Source organism: Sinocyclocheilus grahami, unplaced genomic scaffold (genome assembly GCF_001515645.1).
Source record: "Sinocyclocheilus grahami isolate Dianchi unplaced genomic scaffold, SAMN03320097.WGS_v1.1 scaffold229.1, whole genome shotgun sequence".
In the NCBI taxonomy this organism is placed as follows: domain Eukaryota; kingdom Metazoa; phylum Chordata; class Actinopteri; order Cypriniformes; family Cyprinidae; genus Sinocyclocheilus; species Sinocyclocheilus grahami.
Window position 1 is genome coordinate 17,776 of NW_015505408.1, and position 10,978 is coordinate 28,753.

General features: G+C 37.5%; 2 protein-coding genes across 2 annotated transcripts in view; one reads left to right on the top strand and one right to left on the bottom strand.

The window, feature by feature from the left end:
- The window catches only part of mrpl4 (mitochondrial ribosomal protein L4), an 11,794-nt gene extending 7,299 nt beyond the window's left edge, over positions 1-4,495 (top strand). Inside the window, exons 5-11 of the mRNA XM_016288140.1 lie at positions 1,073-1,241; positions 1,332-1,383; positions 3,246-3,363; positions 3,470-3,576; positions 3,901-4,010; positions 4,121-4,194; positions 4,317-4,495. Coding sequence (XP_016143626.1) covers positions 1,073-1,241; positions 1,332-1,383; positions 3,246-3,363; positions 3,470-3,576; positions 3,901-4,010; positions 4,121-4,194; positions 4,317-4,462 — 776 coding nt within the window. The 3' untranslated portion in view covers positions 4,463-4,495. The remainder of the gene's footprint in view (positions 1-1,072; positions 1,242-1,331; positions 1,384-3,245; positions 3,364-3,469; positions 3,577-3,900; positions 4,011-4,120; positions 4,195-4,316) is intronic.
- A 62-nt stretch (positions 4,496-4,557) lies between these two features.
- LOC107597141 (hydrolethalus syndrome protein 1 homolog) lies at positions 4,558-10,835 on the bottom strand. The gene is made up of 12 exons (XM_016288085.1): positions 10,743-10,835; positions 10,472-10,571; positions 10,239-10,355; positions 8,398-8,471; positions 8,076-8,320; positions 7,921-7,976; positions 6,066-6,226; positions 5,944-5,989; positions 5,782-5,845; positions 5,597-5,678; positions 4,828-4,854; positions 4,558-4,747 (listed from the first exon to the last, which is right to left on the bottom strand). The coding sequence occupies exons 2-12, from the start codon at positions 10,569-10,571 to the stop codon at positions 4,616-4,618; spliced, it is 1,104 nt and encodes a 367-aa protein (XP_016143571.1). The 5' UTR covers positions 10,743-10,835; the 3' UTR covers positions 4,558-4,615.
- Between the last annotated feature and the right edge of the window lie 143 nt (positions 10,836-10,978).

Here is a 10,978-nt window from a genome sequence, read left to right on the forward strand (position 1 = left end):
CTTTCAGGCTCTGTCTTTACATTTATTTTGAAAGATGAAGCTCACGATTATGGTAAGGGGCGTTACATTTCCGACGAGTGCTTGCGGTGTTCGGCCAATCACAATGCACTGGGTCAGCTGGCCAATCAGAGCAGACTGCGCTTGTCGGAAGGAGGGACTTTGTAGAAAAGGAAGCGTTTGAGAGAGGCGGGGCATAGAGGACCTACAATGATGTACAGTATTTGAAAAATAATGTGTTTTTTGAACATTAAAGCATGTCAACATATTCTGTTAAACCAAATACACAAAATAATGATTTTTTAATAATTTTTTGGAACCTGTGATAATTTTTTCAGGATTCTTTGATGAATAAAAAGTTAAAAAGAACAGCATTTATTCAAAATAGAAATCTTTTCTAACAATATAAGTCTTTACTATCAATTTTTATCCATTTAACACATCCTTGCTGAATAAAAAGCATTCATTACTTTCAAAAAAAAGAAAGAAAAAAATGTACTGACCCCAAACTTTTGAACAGTGTATATTGTAAAACAAGATTTCTATTTTGAATAAATGCTGTTTTTTTAAAAACTTTTTATTCATCAAAGAATCCTGAAAAAAGTATCACTGGTTCCAAAAAAATATGAAGCAGCACAATTTTTTGTGAACAAAGTTTCCAGCATTGATAATAAATCAGAATGATTTCTGAAGGATCATGTGACACTGAAGACTGGAGTAGTGATGCTGAAAATTCAGCTTTGCTTTACAGGAATAAATTACATTTTAAAGTATATTAAAATAGAAACTGTTATTTTAAATTGCAATAATATTTCAAAAAATTATTTAATTCTATATTTTTGATCAAATAAACACAGCCTTGATGAGCAGAAGAAGCTTAATTAAAAAACATAAAAAATCTTACTGATCCCAAACTTTTGAACGGTATTGTGTATATTGCCATAATATTGTTTTACAGTAATAACAACTTCCCGTGGTAAATTTTTGTTCGTTGCCAAAGGAACTGCAACAATGTAATTTTATAATATAAGGCATGTGACATATTGGTGAACTAAACGGGTCTGAACGGTTTTAGAGCGGGCTTCTCCATCCGGCTCCGATCTTCCAGTGCTGCGCAGGTGCGAGGCTGATATCCCAGCTCACCTGGCACCCGCTCAGACATGGCTCGAGTCTTTGGGAAGTCGTGACAGTGAGCCCCTTGGTGTGGTTGACCTGCACCCTGATGTCTTCTCAGTACCTCTTAGGTAAACTATTTAGTTCTATGAATGATTTTTGGTCTGGAGTTATGTTGCAAACAAATGAATATATGATTGTTTTTGTTTTTCTATTAAAAGGCTGGACATTCTTCATGCTGTAGAGGTCTGGCAACGTAATTTCAAACGAATAGTAAGTAACTATGAGGTGCACATTATGCTCTCTGGTGTTAACTTTGCTCTTGTAATGTGCATTAAAGGTATAGTTCACCCAAAAATGGAAATCTAAGATGTAGATGAGTTTGCTGCTTCTTCTGGACAGATTTGGGGGTATTTAGCATTCCATCACTTGCTCACCAATGGATCCTCTGCAGTGAATGGGTGCCGTCAGAATGAGAGTCCAAACAGCTGATAAAAACATCACAATAATCCACACCACACCACGAAAAGCTGTGTTTGTAAGAAACAAAGCCACTGCTTCTGGCTAAAATACAAGTCCTCTATCCATGAAATTGCTTTCTTCAGATCCAGCACCGTTTTCAAACAAAAACAAAACAGTGCTATACAAATATGTGAGTGGATTTTGATATTAGAAGACAACGGGATAATCTAGGCCTGGGCGATAAAACGGTATCGATATTTATCGACGGTACACCTTCTTCGATAACGATAGAAAAACTGTTCGATATAGCGCACGATATAGGCACGTGCTATGAGTGATGCAGACCGCACACACAAACACATGCTGAATTGAGTGCTGTGCTTGCCTGTGATGAGAAGATTGTGAATAAAAAAAAAAGAATATTATTCGAATTTAAAATAAACATTTGAATGTTAGGAGTGCGTCAGGAAACGTCATCAGTGGCGCACGAGATACGGTGATGTAAGTGACGTTGTTGCATTTGAATGTTTTGTTAGTCTAGCCCACGAGACGCGCCGCTGCTGCGTTATTCATTCAAAATATTAGAGAAATATAGAAGCTCAATGCGGAGAAGATCTTGATTAGGTGAAAACCGAAACCAAGCCATTCACACAGATGCATATTCAGCGCATTTTTAGACGGACAAATATGACTGCTGCACTCACGTCTCACACAATGTAGCCATGCAAAGTTAAAACAGTTTAAACATTTAGAAAACACATTGCGAATTTGTGGAGGTTTATTCCTTTTCACTGCGTCGCTTTTCTTTTTAAATGCAATATGCGTAATGGACGATTCGGCTCTTTGTGTTAAGCAGTGCATAAATACATGATGCTGTTTTGTTCATAATTGTTCATGCAATTTACGAAATTATATTTGATTTATATGAGTTAATTTAGACGTAATGCGCGTTTTTTTTAATATACATTTATTTCCTTGCGTTGACAATTTAATGTGTTGCATTATTTTGCTCATTGCGCCCTCCTGTGGCTTCGGGAGACAAGCCAAAAATTTTCCTTAAGACCTATTTAATCTGCATATAAAACATTAGAAATTAGATATTTGTTCAATTTTTATTGTGTGTTTGACTGTTAAAACTAAAAATATTTGTTGTTTGTCTCAATAAATTGGGTTAATTAAAAAATACAGTGGTTAAAAAAAAAATAAAAAATTTATTGCTCTTTGTTTTAAAAAAGGTTATAAAAAATGTCAATAATTATCGGTACCAAATGATATGAAACATTACATCGTTGATACATTTATTTTAGCCATATCGCCCAGCCCTAGGATAAACGTTTTTAATGTAGGAAGCAGCTTTTCACTTCACCAGATATTAATTGATGGACTGGAGTGGATTGTGCTGTATTTATCAGCTGTTTTGACTCTCAATCTGATGGCACCCATTCACTGCAGATGATCCATTGGTGAGCAAGTGATCTAATGCTACATTACTTCAAATGTAGAGATGAAGAAGCAAACTCTTGTACAGTTTCGATGGCATGAGAGTAAGTTTTCTGCTAATTTAAATTTTTGGATGAACTATTACTTTAAGATACCATCCCTGTCATGTTCTAGAAACTTCAGTCATATTGAATCATTGCATATGATAATCATATATAATCGTATGACTGTAGAGCCATGCAAAAGTCAAATCAAGAGCTGAAGTCAGCGGTGGAGGCAGGAAGCCATGGAATCAAAAAGGAAGTGGCCGGGCACGACATGGAAGCATTCGTTCTCCACTGTGGAGAGGAGGTAAGATAAAGTCTGTTTGTTTGAGCATCATCTTAAACACACAGGTGTATGACATTACCAGTGGGCTCACTAAATTCCTAATCAAGTGCTCCTCTTTCTCGTTCAGGAGGAGTAGCTCATGGTCCACGGGGACCAAGCAGCTATTATTACATGTTGCCCATGAAGGTGCGAGTGCAAGGGCTGAAAATCGCCTTAACAGCCAAGCTGGCTCAGGTGAGGGGAAGTGCACTGTAAAAATCTCATCTGCATTATGTACAATTAAAGTATTTATTTATATGTTTAATCAACTTATGTTTATATTTTTAGCTTGTTTTAGCTATGTGCTTGCTTATGTGTGTTTTTTTGTAGTTATATATTTCTATTTTTAGTTAGATGTCATTGTGTCATTTCAAATTTTTTGTTACATTTTTCATAAGATTTATATTTTATTTAAGCTTTCATTGATGCACTTGTTAGTGAGGGCAGCAAATTGGTTTGATTCATAATATTCAGTTAGACGAAAAAATGCAAACTAAGTGGAAGTCATTTTTTCTCCAGGATTATCTTCATATTGTGGACTCACTGGAGATTCCCACTCCAGACCCCCACTACCTGCTGGACCTGGTCAAACACAGGCAGTGGGGGGATTCAATCCTCATCGTTGACGTGTAAGTATGCAAAAGTGAATGTATATGCCATTACCAACCTGATATACATGCTTGTTTCCTTAAGTAATTTCTTAATTTTTAAAATATTTTTTGGTTTGCTTCAATTTCAGAGGTGATGAATTCCCTCAGAACATTCTTAAGGCGACTGAAGATATGAAAACAGTGAATATCATTCCAGCTATAGGTAAACAATCTGACCACACCAAAAGCTGTAATGTGAAATCAAACATAAGGGAATGAAACGTTTGCATCAAAGCTCCTTTATGATCTTAATATAGATGCATATCGTCTTGTTTTGTTTCTCAGGTCTGAACGTCCACAGCATGTTGAAACATGAGAGTCTGGTTCTCACTCTGGAGGCTGTAAAATTTCTTGAAAAGAAGCTTCTGTGGCACGATGTGCGTTACGTTCCCCTGTATCCCTTCAAACTCCCATACAGTGACCTGCCATGAACACAGCACACACTTTAAAGTATTAAAATGTTTATTTCATAAAAACAATGATCTTGAAATCTCATTTCACATGTCAATATCATGAATAAATAATAGCATTAAGCATATATATATATATATATAAGATAAGGCATAGGTGGAAGATTCTCTGTGTTAAGGATAGGAGATTTTTGTTGGGATAATGCCATGTGCTAAATCATGTCGGATCTCCCATCTTAGTGCAGATCGCTTCTTCTCTGTTGGAACCACATAATTGTTGGGGATGTACGTCTTCTGAGATCGCTGCTATAGAGACAAGAAAAAGCACTCCGAATAAGAGAATCTAGGAAATTCTTTAAAAAATATAAATATATAATGAAACTTACTGGTGGAGGCTGATACATAAGTTGTTCCTGTGGATAAAAACAAAAGTATATATATTTAAAATAAAAGTAATCTACAATTTATATAACTTTATATATATGCTAGTGCAAAAGGCTTAGGCCATTAATATTTTCACCAACCAAAAAATGGTTTTAAGTCCGTTATTTCTATCTTTTGCTGTAGTGTGTCAGTAGGAAATACCAGTTTACATTCCCAAACATTCATTTTGCCATTAATTGTAATAATCCAGTGAGATTTTTGTCTGACAGCAGCCAGTGCTCCACACAGATCTGATCATCATCAGTCTGTCTGGAATGGCATGAAGAAACAGAACAAACTGAGACGGACTAAATCCAGAAGAACTGTGGCAACGTCTCCAAGACGCTTCAAGAAACCTTTCTGCAAAGCTACAGTAAAGTTTTAGGCACTTGTGGAAAAGTGCTGTAAAATGAGGATGCTTTCAAAACTAATGTCATAAATACATTTTCTTTATCAATTAACTTCTGTTAACTAAATCAAATCAACATTTGGTGTGAGCATCCTCTGAGTTTAAAACAGCTATTGTCCTAGATAGACTTGAGCATAGTTTTCAGGTAGCATCGCAGAATGGTTTCTTGAAGCGTCTTGGAGATGTTGCCACAGTTCTTCTGGATTGAGTCGGTCTCAGTTTGTTCTGTTTCTTCATGTCATTCCAGACAGACTGATGATGAGCAGGTCAGATCTCTATGTGTGGAGCACTGGCTTTTGGGTTAGCAATGTGATTTATGATACCCTGATGGCCCAGTGCAGCTCCTTCCTGCTCTTCTCTCCTGGAGGTTTAAACATCTCCCAGTCCTGCTTATACTGGAAATACCTGATAAAGGATCCAAACGCATTCAGAACAACAAAAAGATCAGAGTCCTGAATCATTTATTTCATTTATGAAGGTTATATACAAATACAGAAGTACGCCATACTTCGCCACTGGATCAGTTTTCTTCAAGTTCCTTGTGTGAGGATGATCAAAAAGTGGCCGTATAACTGTGAACAGAATCAGATTTTGTAAAAGCATGTTAACTGACAACCCAAGATCAAAGAAACGGGCATGAACTGAAACTAGACTTGAAAATGGGACTTGCATGACTTTGGACGTGGTCGGATATCGCTCTCACTGTGTGATCGTGTCTGTGGAATGGACAAATGTATGTTTAAACTAAAAACTGTTTAAGACTGGTCAGTGTGAAAGTGTCTGTGTACTGACCATGCCTTTGATGTATTCTTGGAAAGCACTCGGGGGTTCCTCCGTCACAGAGCTGGATCTGTCAGTATAGCTTCCGCTTTCTTCACTCTCGGAGTCGTAGTGCACACGAGATGCACCAATCCGCATTTGGTCCAAACGCTCCTCCAGCTCACTAACTGCACCTAAAAAAAACAAGTATATGATTACACACATCTTAAACATACCAAATCTATAATAACGTCTACAATGATTTCTATTTCAAATGAATGCTGTTCCGTTAAAACTTTTTTTTTCTTCATCTAAACATCATGAAAAAAGTATCATGGTTTCCACTAAATAAATAAGCAGCAAAACAGTTTACAACATTGATAATAATAATAAAAAAGTCTCATCTCGACTTCCTTCTTCCTCCTCTTCACTTTCTTCTTCCTCCTCCTCTCCACTTTCCTCCTCCTCCTCCTCTCCACATTCTTCCTCCTTCTCCTCTCCACATTCTTCCTCCTCTTCTTGCCTTGTTGTTGTTATCTCTACGCTGTTTTTATTTTCATCATCTATGAAACATTCTCTCTCTACTTCACTTTCATCTTCCTCAGGATATTTCTCATTCCCCAACTCATTTCCTTGAAGCATCTTCACCCTCTTCTTTTTATCACCTCCCATTAAAAAGCTTTCTTTGACATCCTTATGGTCTTCTTTAGGCTTTCTCTCATTCGCTCTGTTTTCTTTCTTAACACAGTCCCTGTCTTCCCCCTCACTTTCCTGATCTGTCCAGAAGGAGGAAGAGGACAGAGATCCTTCATCGTCCTTGCTTTCATTTTCCCAACGGCTGTCAAATGCTTTATACATCCTGAGGTAGATGGACAGATCTCTTCTTTAGCCCTCAGTAAGAAAATTAACTTCACTTCTGAGCCGAAGCAGATGGCTGAGAGGGAGGGGGACTGTAACTAAGAAGATTACCGGTAAGAACTTTACTGGGATTATGCAGCTGATTGCGCCACCTGGTGTATAGGAGGTTTCACTGCATGTAAAGACAATGCATGGCTATGTTCGGAAAAGAACACTACCATACCACATTTCAGAATATAATATGAATGCTACTGTTCAAATTTTTGGAGTCAGTAAGTTTTTTTTTTATTTTTTTAAATAAACGAATCCTTTATATTTTATTCAGAGAATCTAAAGTGTTTCCATAAAAGTATGAAGCTGTACAACTGTTTTCAACATTGATAATACTAAGAAATATAATTTGACCACCAAATCAGCATAATAGAATGATTTCTGAAGGATCATGTGACACTGAAGACAAGAGTAATGATGCTGAAAAAAAGTTTTAACATATATTAAAATAGAAACAGTCTTTATTTATTCCTTCCCTTTCTAGCTTGTACTTATTTGAACAATGCTTAAAACTTGGTATTACAAGCACTTCCTGTGTCTGTTTGCCTCTTTAAGAAGAATCGCTTTATGTATTTCCCAATTGTAAGTCGCTTTTTATAAAAGCGTCTGCAAAATGACTAAATGTAAATGTAATTTTAAACGAATAATATATCCCATTATTACTGTTTTTATAGAATTTTATCCCCCCAAAAAAAGAGAGAAAATGCAGCCTAATGAAGCCTTTGAAAGGTAGTGTATATTGTGCACAACATACAGTTTTTCTGTGTACATAGAATGTCCTACAAAATTGGTTCTGTAGATGCATTATGATGACATCATATAACAATAACGTAATATGCTACTTTTGCATGATGCATTCTATTTCACATTAAATTTTTTAATGGTTAGCAGTATACAGTATAAGCACTGCAGCATTTAGTAAGATGTTTATTACTATTACATTCTCAACATTATCATAAAACATAACCACAGGACTTACCAGAATCTTCACTATGCATGGACTCATCACAGACTTGAGACCGACCTTGATGCTTCCTATATAATGAGATATCAGATAATGATTTATGTTGCACATTGCATGTTTATTGCATGGCTGATGATGTTGTCTATCAAATGAAGAATTTGTGTCCCTACCTTAACACTTTCCTTTTAATCACAGGCTTCAAATGAACCTGATGTTCTCTGTCAGGACTTGTTGTCTCACTACCATCCAAAACGGAGTGAAACATTTCAGAAGGCCCTGCCTCTGTCTCCAGCCTGTTGGGTGCCGTGGAGGGCCGAGCCGGTCTTTGAGCAACTGTGTGCCGTGAATATGAATCATAGTAGTGATTCATACCAGAGTCTCTATGATCGTCCTCATTAAACGTGGAGGAGAAAATCTAGGTATGGAAAACATGCATATTGTGCGCATAGTCAAAAATTATGATATGTTTTTAAGGTGTGTAAAAACTCATACCTCTCGGTGTTGCCCTGCTGAGCTGGTGTTGAAGAGGACGTAGTTACAACTGGGGCCGATGTGGTTCAACTGAACTGAGGGAGAAACACTAATTTAGCAGTAGGTTGGTTAAAGGGGTGGTTCACTGGGTTTTTTCTAGGCTTGATTGTGTTTATGGGGTGCAGTCTAACATGTGTTAATGCTTTTTTAAAAAAAAAAAAAAAAAACATTATTTTTTACATAATTTACCTTTATTCCACACAGCTCTGTCCCTTCTCTGAGAAATGGGCTGATCTTTTCCTGTTTTTATGAAGCCCCGCCCTCAGAAATAGGCGATGGGCTCTGATTGGTTAGCTAGCCCAGTGTGTTGTGATTGGCTAAACCGCCTCTAGTGCGTGTCTAAACGTCCCGCCCCTCACCTCAGTGGCATGTGCTCCGGTTGTATTGTAAACAACAGCGTCGTTAATATCGCTTATCAGTTTGAGCCCGATTGAGAAGCAGAGGATATTATTGAAGAGGATCGTGCAGAACCTGTGCAAGCATGGCTTTTAATGGTAGGCCTATGTTTTTTGTTTGTTGTTGTCTCATACTTTTAGATATGCTGTTGTAAATGCTACTGCTTATGTTAGCTTTTAATATACGGTTTTAACCTGATTAAAGCTTTAATACAGTACAGCAACCGCATGCGCAACCCATGTTTAATGCTTCTCATAGCTATGTGAAAATACGTGTATATTTGGAACAGTTCATTGTTGGAGCTGAGCTGATGATCTGAGAGAGAGAGACAGAGTGAGAGAGAGAGAGAGAGATGCAGATCGTGTGTAGAACAGGGGACTTGAGGAACAGGATTAAGAACCGCTGCTTTCAACCCATGTTTAATGCTTCTCATAGCTATGTGAAAATACGTGTATAATTGGAACAGTTCATTGTCGGAGCCGAGCTGAAAGAGAGAGAAAGAGATGCAGAGTGTGTGCAGAGCAGGGGAACACGAGGAACAGTATTAAGAACCGCTGCTTTAGAACACTGATTATGAATCTTGTGAATCCATTAGAATCGTTAGAAGACAGAATTGTGATTCATGTATGAAAAGATTTTTACGTGCACCTCTAGTTTTCTCTTCCTCTAAGCACTTTATTTGGCCTTCCGAAAGTAGATGCATTTAGGAATCTTTAAGATTACTTACAACAGAACAGCAATGCATTTTATGGACGACCGTTTCGTGAACCTAGGAGAGGAGGTAATTCTGACTTTGCTTATTAGTTTAAGTATTTGCTATTGACTGTTCAAATGTGGAGTTTTGCTCATCGTGTATGTGTGCGCGCGAGCGAGAGAGAGCGAGAGAGAGAGAGAGAGAGAGAGAGTCACATCACAGTGGAGTCAGCTGTCTTAACCGTGGCTTGTGTACTGCAAACACATACCAGCTTCATCACTGTGTCTGTCACACGACTCTGTTCCCCTTTCAGGCTCTGTCTTTACATTTATTTTGAAAGATGAAGCTTGTGATTATGGTAAGGGGCATTACATTTCCGACGAGTGCTTGCGGTGTTCGGCCAATCACAATGCACTGGGTCAGCCGGCCAATCAGAGCAGACTGCGCTTGTCGGAAGGAGGGACTTTGTAGAAAACGAAGCGTTTGAGAGAGGCGGGGCATAGAGGACCTACAATAATGTACAGTATTTGAAAAATAATGTGTTTTTTGAACATTAAAGCATGTCAACATATTCTGTTACACCAAATAATGATCTTTAAAAAAGCATCATATGACCCCTTTAAAAAAATGAAATCGCAATGAACCACCCCTTTAAGCATGTTCAAAAATGTCATATGAAAGTGCACAGCATGAAGCAGGAGTGACTGCTCACCCTTTTCTTTAATAATTGCAGGTGGACTTCTGCTGGAGCTGCTGTGAGATGTTGGAGAAGTCCAGTCAGTGGAGCTGTGACTCTTTGACTTTTCATGACAAATCAGCTGATCTAGATCTGATGGAGATTTACAGTACAACACTACTTTAAGGCAACATATGTTACATAACATGAAAATAAAATGCTAAATAAATGCACCGATGAAGCTGAAACAGTTCAAAATATCATCCCACCTCTCTTGAATTCCCGCAGTCTTTGTTTGGGAATATTTCTGTATCCAAGTGCAGCCAACTGCTGCTGGATCTCCTCCTCAGAAAAGTCTAGACTCTCCATCTTTTAATGACAAAACAGACGATATCAGTCAAAAATCTGCTAACTAAGCGTAAACAAATCTCAACAAAATATTTCCTCCTCACTGAAAGCAACGTTCATAGTGTAGAAGGCTGTAGTGGTAACATATGAAACGAAAACATTAGGGAAGTTTAAAGCTAAATGTTTTCTCACCTTTTTAAAGGGTCAGGTTTGGTAACTGTTGTCTTCAGTACCTGGACGACGGCGTCGGTTTCTGTTTTCAAAACACAAAGATGCAAGAGTAAGAAACCGCGCCATTAACAGCTGTAAGCGCCCTCTGGCGTATGGGAGACTGCAATTCTTTTTTTATTTATTTATTTATTTATTTATTATTTAAAAAAAAATTTTTTTTGAGCCATCTACCGATTATTTACTTGATTGAATAATAT

Coding starts and splice junctions, on each gene's coding strand:
- LOC107597141 (XM_016288085.1), bottom strand. CDS start 10,571: ATGGAGAGTCTAGACTTTTCTGAGGAGGAGATCCAGCAGCAGTTGGCT. Junction 10,356..10,471: donor ACTGCGGGAATTCAAGAGAG/GTGGGATGATAT, acceptor AATCTCCATCAG/ATCTAGATCAGCTGATTTGT. Junction 8,321..8,397: donor CAGCAGGGCAACACCGAGAG/GTATGAGTTTTT, acceptor TTCCATACCTAG/ATTTTCTCCTCCACGTTTAA.